This window comes from Thamnophis elegans, chromosome 16, assembly GCF_009769535.1.
Source record: "Thamnophis elegans isolate rThaEle1 chromosome 16, rThaEle1.pri, whole genome shotgun sequence".
NCBI classification, from domain to species: domain Eukaryota; kingdom Metazoa; phylum Chordata; class Lepidosauria; order Squamata; family Colubridae; genus Thamnophis; species Thamnophis elegans.
Window position 1 is genome coordinate 10,585,880 of NC_045556.1, and position 21,885 is coordinate 10,607,764.

The 21,885-nt window shown below is 42.6% G+C and overlaps 1 protein-coding gene across 2 annotated transcripts; it reads left to right on the forward strand.

Annotated features, from left to right (window-relative positions):
• The first annotated feature begins 5,661 nt into the window (after positions 1-5,661).
• Positions 5,662-9,148, forward strand: C16H15orf48 (chromosome 16 C15orf48 homolog). Of its 2 annotated transcripts, XM_032233304.1 has the most exons (5): positions 5,662-5,695; positions 5,851-5,902; positions 6,147-6,232; positions 7,076-7,136; positions 8,690-9,148. In XM_032233304.1, exons 2-5 carry the CDS (start codon positions 5,870-5,872, stop codon positions 8,759-8,761), a joined length of 252 nt encoding a protein of 83 aa, XP_032089195.1. In that variant the 5' UTR covers positions 5,662-5,695; positions 5,851-5,869; the 3' UTR covers positions 8,762-9,148. The 2 variants fall into 2 exon arrangements, with proteins under 2 accessions (XP_032089195.1, XP_032089196.1); XM_032233305.1 differs by lacking the exon at positions 5,662-5,695 and having other exon boundaries at positions 5,719-5,902.
• Positions 9,149-21,885: the final 12,737 nt, after the last annotated feature.

Consider the following 21,885-nt stretch of genomic DNA (forward strand, 5'->3'; position numbering starts at 1 on the left):
GAGGTGTTACTCCTCCATCGCTCACCCTTTGTCCTGGCTTGTGAGCCTGGCTTCCCAAACGTTGGGCCCAGGATGGTGGGTTTTAGGGACCGATCATCACGGAGAAAACCAATACAGTCACGAAGAGCCAGCAACAACTTGATGGCACACAATTATAATAGTACAAACAAACAAAAAATGGAGTCTGAGAAAAGAGAAGGTGGTGAATCTCAGAAAGGATTCGCAGCTATAGAATTTCAGTCCTTCATCGCTGTCATCTACTTACTATGGTGTGCTGGCACTAATTTAAAAATAAAACTGCCCCAATGAGTAGTAGGCCCTATATTCTCAAGCCAGACTTTGGGGAAACTGCAATGGATGGATGGATGGATGGATGGATGGATGGATGGATGGATGGATGGATGGAAGGAAGGAAGGAAGGAAGGAAGGAAGGAAGGAAGGAAGGAAGGAAGAGAGATCCGGACCCTCCCCACTCTCTCGGCCTTCCGAAAGTCTACTAAGCCCTGGCTATTCCGGCAGGCCTGGGGCTGTTGACCTCTTGAATGAGGTCCAGCCCCACTAAGGTTGAGTGCATGATGTGTCTTTTAACTTGCTTTTCTCTCTATTTTAAATTTTTTAGTATTCTTTTTAGAGTTGTTTTATGTAAGCCGCCCGGAGTCCTTCGGGATTGGGCGGTATATAAATTCATTAAACTTGGAAGGAAGGAAGGAAGGAAGGAAGGAAGGAAGGAAGGAAGGAAGGAAGGAAGGAAGGAAGGGCCAACTGCTTCTAACGGACTTTTCCCTTTGTGTTCACTCTGCTGCCTTCTTCCTGTCATACTCTAAGGCTTGACTTGGGGAAAGAAGAGGCATCTTTCCACTAGAAGCGAGCAAGGCAGGGGGGAAAGGTCACCCCTCTTGTTCTCCATCCCACTGGCCACATCAAGAAAGGCCTGAACAGTAACGGAAACAGGGTGAGGAGGGGGCTTGGCTAGCTGGGTGGGCAACAAAATGGAGCCCAGCAGCCAAGCAAGCAGTGTGACCCACCATTTATCATTGGACAAGGAGGCTGGGCAAGGAAAAGCACCTGTTGAAAGAAAGGGAAGGAGGATAGATTAGAATAGAATAGAATAGAATAGAATAGAATAGAATAATAACAGTTGGAAGGTACCTTGTAGGTCATATAGTCCAACCGCCTGTTCAGTGGCTGTTGGAAGGGAAGGGGAAGGGGGAAGGGGGAAGGGAGGGAGAAAGGAAAGGAAAGGAAAGGAAAGAAATGGATGAAGGAAAGGAAAGAAGGGAAGGGAAGGAATGGAATAGATGAAGGGAAGGGAAGGAAAGGAATGGATGAAGGGAAGGAAAGGAATGGATGAAGGGAAGGAAAGGAATGGAATAGAGGAAGGGAAGGAAAGGAATGGATGAAGGGAAGGGAAGGAATGGAATAGAGGAAGGGAAGGAAAGGAATGGATGAAGGGAAGGAAAGGAATGGAATAGAGGAAGGGAAGGAAAGGAATGGATGAAGGGAAGGGAAGGAATGGATGAAGGGAAGGAATGGAATGGATGAAGGGAAGGAAAGGAATTGAATAGATGAAGGGAAGGAAAGGAAAGGAATGGATGAAGGGAAGGAAAGGAATGGATGAAGGAAAGGAAAGGAATGGAATAGAGGAAGGAAAGGAAAGGAATGGATGAAGGGAAGGGAAGGAATGGATGAAGGGAAGGAAAGGAATGGATGAAGGAAAGGAAAGGAATGGAATAGAGGAAGGAAAGGAAAGGAATGGATGAAGGGAAGGGAAGGAATGGATGAAGGGAAGGAAAGGAATGGATGAAGGGAAGGGAAGGAATGGATGAAGGGAAGGAAAGGAATTGAATAGATGAAGGGAAGGAAAGGAAAGGAATGGATGAAGGGAAGGGAAGGAATGGATGAAGGGAAGGAAAGGAATGGAATAGAGGAAGGAAAGGAAAGGAATGGATGAAGGGAAGGAATGGAATGGATGAAGGGAAGGAAAGGAATGGAATAGAGGAAGGAAAGGAAAGGAATGGATGAAGGGAAGGAAAGGAATGGATGAAGGAAAGGAAAGGAATGGAATAGAGGAAGGAAAGGAAAGGAATGGATGAAGGGAAGGGAAGGAATGGATGAAGGGAAGGAAAGGAATGGATGAAGGGAAGGGAAGGAATGGATGAAGGGAAGGAAAGGAATGGAATAGATGAAGGGAAGGAAAGGAAAGGAATGGATGAAGGGAAGGGAAGGAATGGATGAAGGGAAGGAAAGGAATGGAATAGAGGAAGGAAAGGAAAGGAATGGATGAAGGGAAGGAATGGAATGGATGAAGGGAAGGAAAGGAATGGAATAGAGGAAGGAAAGGAAAGGAATGGATGAAGGGAAGGAAAGGAATGGATGAAGGAAAGGAAAGGAATGGAATAGAGGAAGGAAAGGAAAGGAATGGATGAAGGGAAGGGAAGGAATGGATGAAGGGAAGGAAAGGAATGGGTGAAGGGAAGGGAAGGAATGGATGAAGGGAAGGAAAGGAATGGATGAAGGGAAGGGAAGGAATGGAATGGATGAAGGGAAGGGAAGGAATGGATGAAGGGAAGGAAAGGAATGGATGAAGGGAAGGAAAGGAATGGAATAGATGAAGGGAAGGAAAGGAATGGATGAAGGGAAGGGAAGGAATGGAATGGATGAAGGGAAGGGAAGGAATGGATGAAGGGAAGGAAAGGAAAGGAATGGATGAAAGGAAGGAAAGGAATGGATGAAGGGAAGGGAAGGAATGGAATAGAGGAAGGGAAGGAAAGGAAAGGAATGGATGAAGGGAAGGGAAGAAGAAGGGGGAAGGAAAAGAAAGGAAAAGAAGGATGCAAGCTTAGCATGTCATGGGTTTCAAGTGACCCAGAGAAGGATGTTGTGCAAACAGGATCTGGAAATGCAATTGAAACAGGATGAACCCAAATCTGGGGCAAGACGGGAGGTGCATTTCTTCCATTTCTTCTAGGCCTTGTCAGCTGCCCTTTGCAACCAGGCAACAGGTGAGAGGGGGAAATCTCCTCCCCACCTCCCCCGCCTTGCGGTATCGATTTTCCTGGTCCGCAACTGAGGGTCCCTTCCAAGAGAGGGGTCTCCTTTTGGCCATATTGCAGCCCAGGCCCACAGGCCCTGACTAGGATGCAGCTTAGCTTCGTTGCGGCCTTGCAAATGCTTTGCCTTTTGCTGTTTGCCAAATGCTGGGAAGGGATACAAATTATATTTCATGCAATAAACTGTGGTTTGAGCCCCTTGGGCAAACCTAATTTTCTCTGCTGCCAGAGGCTGGGTCCCAAATGGTTCCCTTCTCATCCTATGATTTCATTTGGACCACTTGCTAATCCAGAGAGAAGATTTACTACAACCTTTCTCTCAAGCATTGCAGACCTTTCTAACAACTAATTTTGGGAGCCTTTTTTGATCATCTGAAAATGCAGGTTTTCTGTCAACGTTCTGTCCATTTTACAGGGGGCCTGAATTTAGCTCGTTTTCACGGTCTGCTCCTCCTTTTTCTATTTGTTTGTTTATTTATTAAATGTTTATGCTGTCCGTATCTTCTATCAAGTAACTCTCGGGCAGTGAGGATGAACAAGGGCGTGCACGTGGGCTCGTCAGGGGCCACGCTCTGGAAAAGCCGAACTTCCGGGTTCTACGCGCATGCGCACCCAACAATCAGCTGGCCGGCTCGCATACGCAGGGCGGTTTTCGGCACTGCTGCACGGATGAAGGGATCGCGCTCCGGAAAAGCCAAACTTTCGGGTTGTGTGGTGTATACGCACCCAACAATCAGCTGGTCAGCATACATGCACAGACCGGTTTTCGGCACTGCTGCACGTGCAAAGGACAGCTGATCTGCATGCGTGCATGTGCGCCAGAAATCCGGAAAAACAAACAGGCATGGCCAGACGTGCCGGGAGACATGGTTTCACATGCCACTTTAGGCACGTGTGCCATAGATTCGCCATCACAGCTCTAGGCAGCTCACAAGTTATAATACCGTCCCCAAAATTGGCTCTACGTTTTCCTAACACAGTGTGAGGTTAGGGCAGTGGGGGTTGTAGATGGAAGCAATTCCTTGCAACGACCTTCTTTGTAGATCTGAAAGGCCTTTCCTACCTCTATTTACTCATTTAGTAATGCGCGTGGATCTCCCTGAAAATCAACTCTTCTTGCAGTACAAATCTAATAAATTGCTTTCGTTTGTGAAAATTGTGTAAATAGGGAGGGTCGCCCAGCCAACCAGATAATTTAGATTGGATTTAGCACATTTATCCATCTGTTGAATCCTTCAACCTAGCCTGGGATGGGCAGAAATTGTTGTTTGAGGGTGTAAAATGTACCGTCGTGGGATGCAAGTGGTTGTGAGTCAAACCGCCTTTTGCAATTGACTGATAGTGAATTTGTCAATGCCGATGGTGTTCAAGTGCTGCTCCAGACGCTTTGGGATTGCTATATCACTATTATCCTTCTCATCTTTCCCATTACCTTCTCCTATTGGTACCTTCTGATTTATCACTCGTCGTTTGTATCTTATGATTTATGGTTGTAGCTTATGATTTATGATTTATCACTTTGTTGTTTGTATGTACGCTGAGAGCTTATGTACTGGAGACAAATTCCTTGCGTATCCAATCCAGTGGTGGGTTCTGGATTCCTTTCCAACTGGTACGGTTGGAACGGCCCCGGAGTTACCCATATGCACGTGTGCGGCACGCGCATGCGATCTAGCGTCAAATGACGTTTCCACAAGACTCCGTGACGCTTCAGCTGCTCCGCGGAGCGTCACACAGGCACAGTATGCACCATGCACGTGTACGGAAGGGCCAATAGCATAAAGCACCGGTAAGGAGCACGGGCGGGCGGGCCCTCTGGAGCACCGTACCGGAATTGTATCCGGTGCTCCGAGCAGGATCCAGTACGCCCGCACCGGGATGTATACCGTCTGCAACCCACCACTGATCCAATCAAACTTGGCCAATAAAGAACCTTCTCTTCTTTTTTCTTCTCTTCTCTTCTTTGTTCTTCTCTTCTCTCTCCTATTAATATTACTACTACTACCACCACCACCACCACCTTTGCTTTCTTCTGCCACAGTCTTCTACTTGAATGTGATAAATGAGGCGAGGTGGCGCAGTGGTTAAATGCAGCACTGCAGGCTACTTCAGCTGACTGCAGTTCTGCAGTTCGGCTGTTCAAATCTCACCGGCTCAGGGTTGACTCAGCCTTCCATCCTTCCGAGGTGGGTAAAATGAGGACCCGGATTGTTGTTGGGGGCAATATGCTGACTCTGTAAACCGCTTAGAGAGGGCTGAAAGCCCTATGAAGCGGTATATAAGTCTAACTGCTATTGCTATTGCTATTGCTATTCTGTTTTCAGGTCTTTGTATTTTTCAGTTTACACCTACTACTGTATTATTATTAGCCTGTTGCCTTAATCACTACAGTAAAGTGATTCTCACATCCAGGACCCCATTATCACACTCACTTTATCTACTAACCCAAGACACTCACCATTGCTTCACACGTCCAGCAGGGAGCACCCTAATCCTGTGCAATGCTCCTATAGTATCCGTAGGTGGGTGAATTGCCCGTCCGAGCTACTACGTGACTTGGGACACATCCAGCACCCTTGGGCGTTAACGGTATATAAAGGGAGAAGTGCGTATCACTGAAATTTTCTGCAGTTCTACTTAACCAGGTTGTTGTGATGAGGGAGGAAAAGGGCTCTTTAATGTATTCCGGGGAGGGGTGATAAATTGGAAGGGAGAGGGGGAACACCTGTCCAGTGTGGTACCCAAAGGATGCTTCCCGGAGATAACTTTGGAATTTTTTTTCCCTTTTTGCTTCTCTCAGAGTTGCACCTGCTTACACCATGCCATTCCGGTATCTGAACAAGCATAAAGGGGTAAGTTTTGGGCTTTGGTATTAGACAAATCAGAGTTAGGGTATCAAATTGTCCACCCTGAGCACAGCAAGGTAAGAAGCATCCTTGGATGGGAAGTTGCTATGGCTGTAAACCCTCCAGGGGTAAGGAAATATTGGGAAAAGACATTTGGGGAGAAATGTCCTTCACAAGTCCCGTTTTCTCCTGAAGTAGATAGATAGTTTGATGCATCCCCTTTGTTAAGGGAGGGCTTTGTATCTTTCAGCTGATTCCTCTGGCAATGATTATGACTACCACACTGAGTGGGATGGCATTTACTGGCATCAGAGCCCTGAAAAGATCAGATATCATGTAAGCAGCACCTGTTTCTTTATTCTTCACCCTAAAGACGGTTCTTCTCCTTTCTTCAGATCAGGTTCTTTCCATTGTTGCTGTTTTAATTTAAGATAAATGGGATATGAGGGTAACAGGCAAAGGAATAGCATTTTTCCTGCCGAGGACTGAAGATGCTAACACAAGACCAAGGAATAAAAATCAGACAGAGGGGAAAGCAAATGTTTCGCTCCTTTTTGTTTTATTTCTCAAGGAGGAAGTGGCATTTTGACAAGAGTCTTGTTCAAGGAAAGTTTGAAAAGCCTCTAACGCAGAAAACGGAAGAATTTGTTCTAATTTTAAAATGTTTTCTATTTCAGTGGCGGTGTCTGTGTGTTTGTGTGTGTGTGTGTGTGTGTGTGTGTGTGTGTGTGTGTGTGTTTGTATGTGTTTTTCCAATGGAACATTAGGAATAAAGCTCGGCGAGAACTGTGTTTAGGTTTTAAAGCCCCCAAGGTTTAGAAATGCTTTTATCTGTAGTTGGATGCTGAACTTTTTTCATTATGCAACGAAGGAAGAATAAGATGACTATAAAAGAAAATTGTTTATCTGTATCTCAGCAGTATATAAGCAGATTTTCCATATTACCCTCTAAAGGGATTGTTTTTCTGAATTAACATTAAAATCAGAGTTTTAAATTATTCAGCCAAAGTAAAGTCAGTGGAAGTCTGGGATGCTGACTTCAAAATAAATCGAGTGGGTGCTATTGAGTCTTTTAAAAAAAACAAAAAAAGAAGCTAAAATACGTTTTTTATTAAGCTGGCGGTTAGCTAAAGGTTATTTTTTATCTCATCCATAATAAATGCTGCCTTTTGCTTTTAGTATTGATAGGTGGCACAATCCTGAACCTTGGGAAAAAGTGGATCCCACCCAACCTCAAAAGGTAATGAACTTGGGGTAGCAGGGGTAGGTTGCTGCCGGCACGCCCCCCCCCCAAAAAAAAATTGTCCGTGTATGCGTATTTCCAGCTTTAAAAAGTCTGCGCATACGCACAACATTAGAAAAGGGGAAAAAATACATTTTTGCAATGAAGGTTGTTCTGTGCATGCGCAGAACTGAAAATCAAGATGGCGTCACTGCCGATAGAACTGGTTCGGTGGTATGGCAGGCTGAGTTACTACTTACTCATCTGAACCGGTCTGCACCAGTAGGAACCCATCTCTGGTAACAAGTCCTGGACTGTATTATAAAGGATCTAGAATCAAGGACTAAGAAACCTTCAGATATGTAATAGATAGCTATATTAACTTTTAGTGCTATTAGTATTTGGTGCTAATAATATTGGCTAATAGATAAATAGAATTGTAGGTTGTCATTAAGTTGTGATCAGGTTGGTTAAACTATTCCAATCGAATTCGATACAAAATGCTGGACTTTGTTTATTCCCATCCAAAGGATATATATATCATATATATATATATGATAAAGGAGGAGAGCCTGTGGCTTAATGGCTAACACAACTGCCTAATATGTAATACAGCCCAGGTTCAAATCCCAGTAAGGGTATGGCTAGCTGATGAGAGCTAAATAGCTTGAAATAGATCTATACTAGTCTCCCTTTATTTATTTATCAGCACAAATGCAACACAAATGTGACATAATAGATACATACATACATACATACATACATATACATACACATACACACACACACACACACACACTCACACACTAACTATACATCCATAATGGTGTCAAAGCTCACGGAATAAAAGTCATAGAAGACAGAATTGTATTAAATTTCAAAGAGAGAAAGTTGGAGCAAAAATTACAACCAAAATTGTTGTTGGGAAGGAGGGACAGTGAGGAATTTAAAAAGTGGCACTAAAAAAACCAATAATAATATAAAACAAGAAAATAAAACGGTAGTTCCAATTCTCTTCAATACAGATAGAATTAAAATTTGTAATACAGTCTTGCTTTAGTTTAACAAAAAACCTCAACAAAACTAAAATATAAAAGATATATACTGTACCTGAAACAATCAAAAAATAATAACAGTATATACTATCATAGTCTAAATAAAACAAATAACTAATAAATGAATTCTAACTCCACAAATCCACATCGCAACCAATATATAAAAAACATACAAGGAACTAAAATAAAATGTATATTTATTAAACTCCAACAATACACCGTATTTCTATAAAGAGAAGATATCCAATCATCAAATCCCAAAGTCAAATCTTCATTTTCATCTTTATCAAACAGAAATGGGTGCCCATGGCAAAAAATCCAAAGCTTTATCTCGAATCGAAGCAATCCATTTTGCCATCTCGGCAAGGAATTTTAAAAAATCTTATTTTACATAACCTCTTCTGTAATGTGAAACACTAATATGAGTGATATTTGGGGGCTGGGGGAGGAGAAATCCCTAATGCCAGCCAGCTTGTTAATCTTTTGTCTTTTTTAATCTTTTGTCTTATACGGCAGCTGTTTACGATCCGTCAGAAATGGGAGCCCATCCAAGAACTGGAGGAGGTCCGCAAAGTTTACAAGGGGTGAGGAGGACCCATCCACCCCTTCCAATACGGCACTCTCTGAATCTAGTGGAATCATTTCTGCACAGACTAGAGGATGGAAACCAGTGTGCGGAAATGCTTCTGCTACATTTTTAGAGTCTCTCTCCATGATGTTTGGATTCTGGAGGAGATTACTGTTGGTTTTACAGACCGCCCAGCCTAGAACTCTTATTACGGGGGAAAAAGAAAAAAAAAAACATGTTACAAGGGTGGCTTGTTGTAAATTTGTTTTTGAACCCTGTCCTGTTTCTCATAGAAAAGGCAGACCAGCATTTCTCCATGCGGGAGTTTTAAAAAGAGTTGGGTTGTTGTTAGAAAAAAAAATACGTTGTCGTTTATGTTTTCAATAAACTTGGAATTGAGTATTTTATCAGGTCTCATTGTGATTCTCATTTATTTGGGAGCATTAAAAAAATATTGTTATATCGTCTTCAAGGAAGGATCTAGTTTGCCCAATACTTCCCTTTGCATCATTCTGTTCATCTAACATCCTAAGATGGTTTGCTCATTTATCAATAAGCCACAATATGTTTAGCCACCTCTGAACATTCTTGGTTTTCCCCTTCATCTTACTTTTTCTGTACGTATTTGCTTTGCAATTCTATCCTCATTCATTTTCTTTGTATCAATAAACCAAATCAAGATGCTTCTTTTGAACCGATCCCTCGCTTTTGTGTTTAATCCACATTCATGCTAATTTCTACACTTGCTTCCTCTTTGGCCACAACTATCATCTGATACAGTTGACCTACTCACTTACCATAGACATTCTTGATTTTACATGGATAAGATTTCTAGGAAACGTTAGGTGGGGAAAATGAAGTCTCTCCCTTATCAAGAAATATTATTTTTTAAATGATAAATTGTGCTTCAGAAAATCCAAAGGGCATGGGCTTATACAATCTTTTAAAAACAAATGTTATTTGGGGGGAAAAAGGAATGATGTTGAGAAAGAAGGGGGTGAAGAAGAGAGAGAAGATGCAACGTTTATTTTTACTTAATTATTCTTGAGTGCAAGAATGACTTGACGGACTGCAGATAACTGCTACCTTTCCAGGTTCCTTTTTAATTAAATAATTTTATTGACATTTTTTAATAAATATGGTAAAAATGAATACAAACTAAACTTTAAAAAAGAAAAAGTACAGAAGAAAGAAAAAGAAAAAAGGGATAGTAAAAAAGTATAAGAGAAAAGAAAAAGACAGAGAGTACAATAATAAAAGTTTCCAACCTTCCTTACACCGAACATAAGCTAAAATGCTGTTTATTTCTTTGTTTGTTTAAAACATTTATATAGCCGCCCATCGTTCAACTAAATCTGGACAGTTCCCAATCAAAATTTAAAAGATATATACTAACTTTTCGTCCTCTTTTATAGTTGTACATTTTTTTAAAAAATCTCCCCCCTTCATAACTTTTTATTTATACACAATCCAGAAATCATATCCTACTTTTTTACTGAACGTTCATTAGGAATTATCAGAGTTATCAGGCAAATGGTTTACCCCTGGACAGAAGATCCAACTTAATATTCCTTATTTTTGCTCTGCAAAATCTTGACTTTTAAATCATTCCTATGCTTGTAAAGTTCCCCTCGTAGATATGTGCTAGTCGGGGCGGTGCTCATCTCCATTTCAAAGCTGAACAGCCAGCACTGTCCAAAGACATCTCTATGGCCATGTGGCCAGCATGACTAAACGCTAAAGGCACACAGAGCACTGTTACCAGTGGTGGGATTCAGTCGGTTCGCACCTATTCGGGAGAACCGGTTGTTAACTTTCTAAGCAGTTGGGAGAACCGGTTGTTGGAAGAAATCTCATTTTGTTTTTTCCCCACTTTACAGGGCTAATCCTGTAAGGAAGGCAGGAAGGAAATAGTCTGGTGTTTCTAGCCTAATCATAATTGCCCTGCTTACAGAAACTGCCTCTCCGGTTAACCCTTATTACATTCTAACAGCTATGGCAAAGCACCCATCTACCTGAGTGACATTGAGTTGGCCATGGCCATCCAGACACTTGACCACCGAGCCCCACCTACCTAGCTTGTCATTAGGGCAGAGAACTGGTTATTAATTTATTTGAATCCCACCACTGACTGTTACCTTCCCACCAAAGGTGGTTCCTATTTTTCTACTTGCATTTTTTACGTGCTTTCGAACTGCTAGATTGGCAGAAGTTGGGACAAGTAACGGGAGTTCACTTTACGCGACGCTAGGGATTCGAACCGCTGAACTGCCGACCTTTCTGATCGACAAGCTCAGTGTCTTAGCCACTGAGCCACTGTGTCCTTATTCTAAATTCCTATGCTAGGAAAAATTCCTATGCTACGATTTGACTTTTCCTCATTGTTTGGTCATTTAAAGGAGTCTTCAAAACTTTCGCCAGCCTACTTTTAAAACTCCATAAAAAGACATCGTCCAGGATTTTTTTGTCACCACCTTCCAGATTTCTAAACAGTTTCCTTTGTATGACATCGGCTTACAAACAATTTCACAAACTAGTTTCGGTAGGATGCTTTTTGAAAGGACAACTGGCAGTTATTTGGGGCAAGCCCACACTTGCAGTTTAGTTGACATTTGTCTACAGCTGAAAGGAGGAAACAGAAGTAAATCGATTTTGGCCGTGCACATCACAAAACCCAAAACTAAAAGGCTACATGTCCCTGAGTTAAATTCAAAGATTTCACAATGCTGAGGCTGAAATGAATTCTCCAAAAAATATGATCTGATGAAACAGAAATCTGGTAGCCAGAGTTTATGAGATGCATCACCTCAATACTTGTCCCAAAAGCGCTTTTTCCCAAAAGGGCAATTGGTCTTTCTTGGTTTGTTGTTGACTTGAAAATGTTTTCAGAACCGAAGGAGCTTCTTGGATGAGAAGTGAAACGTTTTCAAAGAAAATAAAAACAAGGAAGCCCAGTTGCCTTTTGGAAAACAAACATCTTTGGGACAATCACGACCTGGATGATTGAGAATCTCCATAGAGACCTCAATACCTGTTTCCACGACATGCTCCCGTTGATTCAGTGAAGCGCATTGCGAGACAAAGTCAACGGGAAACACTTTCGGTTTTTTTAGAAGGCCCAGACCTGATTTGTAAAAAAAAAGATTAGGCAATCATTAGTGGACAGCAAACAATTGGGGTTTTGCAGATCAGGTAGCCCTGTTCTTTTTCAGTATTCAAGGATGATGGATCAATGACATAGCTAAAACTGTCAACAGATCAAGCAAGGCTCCTTATGAGTAAGCGGTTACTTGGGCCAGAGGTCCTTTAAGGTTTGATGCCTGCGGTTGAGACCACTGAGGAAAAGCAAGCTGGTTTTCAAGAGAACTACCAGATATTCGCTTCTTTCTGCAGCCTTGTGAGCTTTTAGGACCTATATAGGAGCGTGACCCGTCAAAACCGCGGTCCACTAAAGCGCGCCCGATCAAAGCGCATACGTCAGCAGCGCGACAAATAAAATTAAAAATAAATTAAATTAAAATTAAAATTAAAATTAAAGCAAGCCGATTCACGTAAAGGTAAGGGTTAGGGTTAGGGTTAGGGTTAGGGTTAGGTTAAGGGTTAGGGTTAGGGTTACGTTAAGCGTTAGGGTTAGGTTTAGGGTTAGGTTAAGGGTTAGCGTTAGGTTTAGCGTTAGGTTAAGGGTTAAGTTTAGGGTTAGGTTTAGGGTTAGGTTAAGGGTTAGGCTTAGGGTTAGGGTTAGGGTTAGGGTTAGGTTTGGGGGGGTTAGGTTTAGATTTACGCCTTAATTTTAAGTTTACCGCTCACAGCGTGCTGTTTTCGTCGCGCTGTGATGACGTCACGTACGCGCTTTCGTCGAGCGCGCTTTACTCTACCACGGTTTTGTGGTGGAACCATATAGGAGCAAGAGCCTGTGGGGTGGGACTGGGGACAGGAGAATGTGGATTCTATTTTATTTAATATATAGACCACGTTTTGTTCCCCTCCTGAAGAGTTTTCCACCCATTCCTGCTTTGGGATCTGCAACTATACTACAGCTGGTCTTTTCATGTGTTATACAGTCGGTGCTGTATCTTCTTGCTGTTTTAGGTTTGAAAAGGTAGCAAGAAAACCAAGATTTCATTTCCTCCTTTGGATAGTGAAAGGAGTGGTGTGTCTGTCACATAGCTGACTCATATGCGTACGTGCTGCAGATAAATAGGAGGAAGCAGCCATAAAAATATGTTTAACGATGAGTAAAGACCACGCTCAACGGTATTTCTATTTCCTTGAAATTTGGTTGCCTAGACAACCTACGATCCTCAACAATACACTAGTTTCCATATCTTTGACTATGTCTCTGGGCAGCTGTGTGGGTTGGGTCCAAAGGCTGAAGAGAGCAGCAATCAAGTCTTAAAGGGCCTCTAGTTAACTATCCACTCCTGGTTGATTTGTAGACAAGAAGAAGGGCCCCACGAGAGCATCTTACTCCAAACTTCCGTACCATCAAATCCTGGATTGAGCGAGTTTCTTGAAGATGCTCATTTTTGGCCGGTGTGGCTAGGCAGCCTTCACAGTCTTATAAGTCTTTGTAAGCATGAAGGGGGTGGTGGTGACAAAGCAGGTGTTGTGACCGATGCAAAATCTGCCTTGTGTGACATCACGAATCACGGTGCAAGCATGAAAGGGTGCAACTTGTGTTATGACATCACGGTGCGCATTTTGGCATCACTGCAGTAAGGAACACATTGCCTGCGTCCATGCAACACAATCATCATAGTTTATGGTTCTGTGAATTTTGCAAGCCCTGAAAGTGGGTCACTTTAGAACCCTAGTTACACTAGGCAGGTTTGTGAAAGGATAGATGGCGTTGCCTGTACGAATCTGCTCTTTAAAACACACATCCCACTTTGCACGCTTTTCGTTAGTGATCAACATGTGGAGTTTCTCTCACTGCACTGTAAGTGCGCAGCTCCAAGCCCAGGACTCCAAGTGGACATCAAGAGCTTTCAGCGCAGCTCCAGAGATCCCCAACATTGCTATTAAATTCATACTTTTGAGTCAAAAGGGATAAATAATCAGCCACTTTATTGACAAACCATCATAAAATTATATTTAACTAGCTGGTAACCTGGTGTTGGCTGGGTATTTATTTATAGGTGGAAAATGTCAGGAACAAACATAATTTCTAATGTTGGATTTTCCCCCTTACCAGAGGGAGCTCCCTTGTGGAGTACTCTGAAGTTGTTACCATGGCAACTCCACTACGCTGTACAGTAGAAGCCAGTATGGCAGTACGGCGCAAGTTCTCTGAACTACTCAAAATTTCAGGTACCAGTTCTACAGAACTGGTCAAAACCTGCTGAACACCACTTCTGGTCTAAGTATTTAGACAGGCCACGTGAAGGTCTATATTTTTAAGTCAGCTCTTTCTTTCCTGCTGATGACCATGCTCATTTCAAGTCAAATAAACACGTCCTTTGGACACATAAACCTTACTGTGTCATTCCCACATATACCATTATACAGACAATTAGAGATAAGTTGCTTCTTTACTGGTGATAAAAATGTACTACTGTACATGGAAAAATCTGTCTACAGAAATCCAAAACTACATCAACATCTACTTTCCAGGCATTAAACCCCAGATCTTTTCCTCTTGACCTTTTGAGAGATCTGGCCATCTTGTCACATCCTTGTAAGGTGTCAGCTTAGTCCTGACCTAACAGTTCTGTCTAATCTGGGAGCCATTTCTACATGACGGGTTATCTTCGGTTCCCATTCGTCGCTCCAGGACAAGCTGGAGATAGTGATAAAAATAATTCATTGATTCTGGCAGGGATCAGCTCTTGGAGAAAGCCCAGTAAAGCTTTCACATTAAATGAGCATCACCACTCTCTTGCCTTGCTGCTATCAGTTTGATTTATATACCCAGGGAAGGCTTCCCCTACCTACAATTTTTGTCATCTGCATCAGGCATAGAAGTCACCAGCGGAATACAGCACAATCTTTGTATACACGTTCTATACCCAAAGGGAACGAACTGCATAGACAATTGCACGGTGCATCTGATAGAGCCGAGGTGGCGCAGTGGTTAGGGTGCAGGCCACTTCAGCTGACTGTTATCTGCAGTTCAGCGGTTCTAATCTCACCGGCTCAAGGTTGACTCAGCCTTCCATCCTTCCAAGGCGGGTGAAATGAGGACCCAAACTGTGGGGGCGATATGCTGACTCTGTAACCCGCTTAGTGGGGGCTGAAAGCCCTATGAAGCGGTATATAAGTCTAACTGCTATTGCTATAGGTCTATTGAAGGTTTAGAAGTTCATGAGGGGGTCTCTCTCATCTTAAGGATGGTTGATTCTGTATTGAGCCTGGTCCCTTCCAACTCTGCTATTGTATTGTATAACTGTTAAGAGGTTGCACCATATTTTAAGTCCGGAACAAGAAGATGTTTGGGAGATGCCTACTAGAGTGTAAGATGGGAAAGGAGGTATATTCAGTGGTGGAACCTACTGGTTTGACAAAGATGAGAAGATATGGGTGAGTAAAGCGAAGTGGCGGGGGGGGGGCACTTGATTGGCGGAGTGAACCGGTTCACTCCCAGCTGAACATCAGAGCCCAAACTTCTAAGAATCAATAGAATCCCACCCTTGGGTATATTTATATGGATGTTACCGCATCCATATCTCTGAATACCTTCCTGCAGCCCTCTGGAAAATGGGGAGTTTGAACTGTGGAGATTTTACCTGGCCTGGCTGGGAAGGATAGACAGTCACCAAACTTTCACCCTTGAAAAGATCATCTCTAACCAAAGTTGGTTGCACTCCATTTCCCTAAACAAGCATAGCTGTGATGGCTTTTTTCCCCCAAAGGGGCATCCTGTTTATGAAATGTTATTCTCTCCAGAGATAAGGAATTTGAGCTCCTTTCTGCAATTCAGAAGTTAAGCAAAGGCTCCTGCTTGCTACTTTCCCCCTAATAGACTTTGAGGAATTGGTTTGATAAGGTTCCTTCAAGCCAAGCATCGCTATGGGTGACTTCATTGGTATACACACAAACGTCATATCTGGATCAGCACCAAGGAAGTGCTTTGCCTTTAACTTTCTTCCCAATGTTTTTTTTTCTTGATTGTCCAGTCTGCCACATTCTGAAAACCTCTTTTTCAAGCATTCACCAGGCCTGCTTTGCTTCTGACTCTAGAAAAGATCAACCAGGTCTTGCCATGTGCTAAGAACTGGGTGGCTTTTTGACTTTTTAAATTGTTGGGTTGACATCCTCTCAAGGAGTCCAGTGTGGCAAATATGGCTTTCTTCCCAACAAACTCAGGAGATTGGGCTGAAACCTTGAGAGCCGAGGTGGCGCAGTGGTTAGGGTGCAGTACTGCAGGCCACTTCAGCTGACTGCTATCTGCAGTTCAGCGGTTCTAATCTCACCGGCTCAAGGTTGACGCAGCCTTCCATCCTTCCGAGGTGGGTGAAATGAGGACCCAGACTGTGGGGGCGATATGCTGACTCTGTAAACCGCTTAGAGAGGGCTGAAAGCCCTATGAAGCGGTATATAAGTCTAACTGCTATTGCTATTGCTATAATCTTCCAGCCAGCCATCACGGCAGAGGATTTGAAACCTAATTTTCTTCAAATGTTATTCAACATCCTGAGTGCCATAGCCTACAATTTTTCCCTTGTTTCCAGTAGAGTTCCCTTTATAGCACTGTTGTTCTCTGGGTATTGCTGATAAGTAATTTTATGATCAATAAACATCTACAGAAGTGGAGTCTAAATGAATGGAAGACACCACACGAACAGCTGCAACTGGCACGCACTGTGAGTTGCCCATTGTAAATACAGGGAAATAAAGTCTCCTTTGAGTCAAAAGTGTATAAAGGTCCATCAACAGTGTCATCAACAGGGTGTGTAAGTTGCAGCATAATTCTGAAACGCCTCAAGCAATTTCAACCAAACTTGGTACACAAATGACTTACTCTCTGGAAACAAAAACTGTGGGGTTAAGACACCCCTAACACCTCTCGAGGTGTGTGTTCTGTTATAATACAGCCTGTTGTGCCTTAAAATGCCTTCTACTGTACTGCCGTAAATTGTAGCACAAAACCCACCTTTGCATGGTTGTGAGAACACCGGTAAACCAAAAAAAAGCACAGCGTCCCTCCACCCTCTGAATGGGACTCAGCGTGACTCCGATTTGAATACGAGCACAAAGAGCAGGGCGGGGAGATAAGCACCTTCATTTGCATTCTATGTGACCATGATGCTTTGCGAGGAAGAATCCCTGGAGCTCCCCGTGACTTTTTGCAGATTTTTCCTTTGGTGCTTAAAAAAAAATCGGGACATTTTTAAAAACGCTGCGGGACGCGGGACAAATAGTTCAAAAGTGGGACTGTCCTGCCAAAAGGAGGACGTCTGGCCACCTTACCGTAAAATGGCTTCTACTGTACAGCACAGTGGAATTGCCATGGTAATGGCTTCACAGTACTCTACAAGGGGGCTCCCTCTGGTAAGGGGGAAAATCCAACATTAGAAATTATGTTTGGTCTGGGCATTTTCCTTCTATAAATAAATACTTAGGCAATGCCGGGTTAACAGCACTAGTCAGATATAAACTCATACCTAAATGGGTGCAATCAAGCACATACACCTATCCACACGTCAATGTTTTTCTTCATGCCATAAATTCAAAGGAACAAATAAACATTTAACTACCATGCTCTGTGAGATGGGCAGCCCACGGTTCATTCTTGAGTCACATGGTCAGAACAAATAATGTGCTAAAGGATAAATGCCTTTTATCGCTGGCCTCTTCCCCCAACAGATAAGACCAGCAAGCCATGGGCAACCTGCCAAATCTCGGCCCCCGAAAGCTGTTGAACCAACTGAGGAAGTTTGCAGCTGAATTTCAGGACAGGTGCTCTCAGAGGCTATCAAGATGAGGAATGGCTGGGCCATCGCAGAATTCTGGTCTCAGAAACACCCCCATCCACCCCCCAGCTCAGGGATTTCAAGATTTGCATTTAAGCGAGGAATGGAGGAATGGGAAAGAGATAAAAAATCAATTTCAAATGTAAGGGAGGTAATAGCAATAGCAATAACAGTAGACTTATATACCGCTTCATAGGGCTTTCAGCCCTCTCTAAGCGGTTTACAGAGTCAGCATATTTCCCCCAACAACAATCCGGGTCCTCATTTTATCGGAAGGATGGAAGGCTGAGTCAACCCTGAGCCGGTGAGATTTGAACCGCTGAACTGCTGATCTAGCAGTCAGCCTGCAGTGCTGCATTTAACCACTGCGCCACCTTGGCTCTAAGGTAAATCTACCAGGTTCGCCTGGTACGTCAGTTGCGCCCCTTCCTCGATCGGGATGCTCCGTGCAGTCACTCATGCCCTCGTCCTTTCTCGCCTGGACTACTGTAACACTCTCTACATGGGGCTGCCCTTGAAGAGCACCCAGAGGCTTCAACTGGTCCAGAATGCGGCTGCGCGGGTTATCATGGGGGCACCTAGGGGCTCCCATGTTACACCCCTTTTAGGCGGCCTGCACTGGTTGCCGGTTGTCTTCTGGGTGCGATTCAAGGTACTAATTATGACCTTTAAAGCGCTCCATGGCTTAGACCCAGGGTACCTGCGAGACTCATATACTCCCCGACCTCCGGTCCTTCCGACGCGCCCTAAAAAGTTGGCTTTTCCAGCAAGCTAGCCTGTGGCCTGAACAAAACAAAATAAATTATTGATCATTGTTAATTTTAATTCGAATTTTTTTAAAAAAATGTTATTGTCAATTCTAATTGGGTTTGTTTGGGATATTCTATTTATTTATTTTTTTAACTTTTGTATTATGTGTTTCTTTTAATGTTGTACGCCGTCCTGAGTCCTTGGGAGAAGGGCGGCATACAAATCTAATAAACCTAAATGTAAAAAGTAAAACGGCTACACAAGTTGTAAAAGGAACTAAAGGAGAGATTACTCACAAAGCCACAAGGAATTGCGTCACAAAGACACTATTTTGCATAGCGTCTGAATACAAAAAGAAAGGCTTTCTCAAAATCCCACGCTTCTCCCTGCTTCCTGAAACCTGGTTATTATATAAGAAGGTGAAATATGGGAATATCCACACCCAGCAAGAGCTGTTTAGCGAGTCAACATCATTCATAAATGTCCAGAATACTTGGTCCACCCAGGGCAAAGGGGAAAAAAATATCTCCATCCTCTTCTTTCAACAGCCAATCCCTCTACACAGATTGGGCAATTTCAGTTTGCCTATATACATTGTTCTTGTAATTGCCTTCGGCTTTTACAGGACGGTAAAAATCAAGGTTGATTAACTTCTTGACCTTGAAGCAAGGAAATGAGCTTTCAGGAAGGAAGCTACGGTTCTTGCATTTCTGCGGTGTTTAAAAATAAGAACATTTGTGTGTGTATTTTAATTTAATATGATTTATTTATTATCTATTTGGGTATATCTTGTCTTGATTGTTTTCACAAATAACTCAAGGCAATGAACATCCCTAATATTCTATTTTCCTCAAAACAATAACAACAACAACAACAACAACAACCCTGTGAGGTGGCTTGGGGCTGAGAGAGAATGACCAGCAGAACTAGAAGTCACCTGGTGATTGGCCCAAGGACACCCAATTGACTTTCATGGCTAAAGAGGGAGTAGAACCTCACAATCTCCTGGTGATAGGCCCAAAGTCACCCAATTGGCTTTCACAGCTGAGGCGGGAGTAGAACTCATGGTCTACTGGTGATTGGCTGAAATTTACCCATTTGGCTTTCATGCCCAGGGTGGAACTAGAACTCACCTTCTCCTGGTGATTGGCCCAAGGTCACTTGATTGGCTTTCACAGTTAAGGCAGGAGTAGAACTCATGGTCTACTGGTGATTGGCTGAAATTTACCCATTTGGCTTTCATGCCCAGGGTGGAACTAGAACTCACCTTCTCCTGGTGATTGGCCCAAGGTCAACTAATTGGCTTTCACGTTTAAGGCGAGTCTTAAACACACAGCCTTCCACTTTATAGTTCCTTAACCGTTAAACCAAACTGGCTCATCCTTTTATCTTTTAAGCCATTTTTAATCATCATCCCTTTATCTTTTAATAATTCTCTAGGCATTGTGTTGCCTGCAATGCTTTCTTTTACATTTTTCGATCGAAATAAAAGTATCTATTAATGCGGTAATGATCGCCAAGGAATGAGGCCAGCCACACTTGGAAATGTTTTTGGATTGGCACTTAATTTGAGCCCACCTGAGTCAAGATATAAAAGTGGATCAAATTGGCTACAAAGCAGGGCGTGGATCCAACTCGAACCAGGCTTAGAATAAACCTAACAAAAGGAATGGCTAAGACTACTGGATCAAGCCTTTTTAAGATTCTGGATTTTGAAGCCTCTTTCCTGTGCATATTTTTTTGTCATACATCCTACATCAGTGCAGTATCCCTCCCCCCTATTGTTGATGTGGTTTTTTTTGGTCCATTGCTCAAAAACCAGAAGTAGGTAGGGAAATGCATAATTCAGAAATACCTCTTGCTTAAATGATTAGTTCTCTTGCCTGGATTAAAAAGTATTGATCCAGTTGATCATGTCAAATGCTAAAATATACTTCGGAGCAGAGCAATTGCCCGTGAAGTCTCTCTCTTTTAAAAAGATTGTGCATTAGGTTTATTTTGAGAAAATATGGGTCATGCATAGATTTCCTGAACTAGCAGGGGACCAGCAACAAATCTTTTGCAAGTGGGGAAATACTGGAGGGAGGAAGCTAAGGGAAACCTCAAGCATGCTGTCAAACATCCGTTTCAAGAAAAAAAGTGCAAATTTTGACTCCAGAACCATCAAAATAATTTTCCCAGTTTAGAAACCTGTCTAGAACTACTGATTGGCTTAGAAGAAGACTTCTTAAAAAGAGGGGTTTTCTTCCCCCATGTCAATCAACACAAAAAATCCAATTAAACTGAGTAGCAAATTTAGCAGAAAGATGGATGTGCGACATGAACTGGTAGAAGAGTACGCAAGAAAGTGGGGGGGGGGGAGAGAGAAAATACATTTAAGTAAGTGTTCATAAATAGACTCCTGGGTATAGCTATTCATTCCCCTTTCAGCCTCTTTACCTAACCCGCTAATGCACTTTGGAAAGTATTGTATTTCTTTGAAGCAAATGGAGAGGGCATAATAGAAGGGAAATATTATAAAGAAGGGAGTTATTTATAAATAACTCTTATGTTCTTTTCTCTGCTCAAGATTTTGCAAATACGTCGCAAGGAACATCTCTGTACAGGAGCTGCCAACGTGAAGCCTCTAATCTGTGTTCTTTTTTAAATGGCACTTTTTAAAAATTTATTTAGTTTGTCAAACATGTACAAGATAACATGTATAAGTATAAACATGGACATGAACAAGGGAAATGAGTATAAATAAATGGGGACAGTAGGACAGGGACGGTAGGCACGCTGGTGTGTTTATGCACACCCCCTACAGACCTCTTAGGAATGGGGTGAGGTCCACAATAGACAGTTTAAGGTTAAAGTTTTGGAGGTTTGAGGATGTAACAACGGAGTCAGGTAGAGCATTCCAGGCATTGACCACTCTGTTGCTGAAGTTGTATTTTCTGCAATCGAGTTTGGAGCGGTTTACCTTGAGTTTGTATCGATTGTTTGCCCCATGTGTTATTGTGGTTGAAGCTGAAGTAGTCATTGATAGGTAGGATGTTGTAGCAGACAATTTTGTGTACTATACTTAGGTCAGACTGTAGGCGGCGTAGTTCCAGATTGTCCAAGCCCAAAATTTCGAGCCTGGTGGCACAAGAGATTCTGTTGTGAGCAGAGGAGTGGAGTTCTCTTCTCGTGAAATACCGCTGGACTCGTTCGATTGTATTAATGTCCTAGAATACAGTGTGGATTCTAGGCAGATGAGCTGCATTCAAGGATTGGTCTGGCAAAGGTTTTGTATGCCTTAATTTGCAGTACAATGTGAGCTTCGCAAAATTTATTTGTTCGTTTTTAGAAGAACAAGCAGGGTGTAGATACTATTCTAACTGAAATTGTGTTTATCATGCTGTCTCAGTGTATTATTTCCCATCTTATTTCTTGCAAAGAAAAATAGAAAAAGAAAGGGGGAAAAAGATAACAAAAAAATTATACCTAACAAAGCTTTG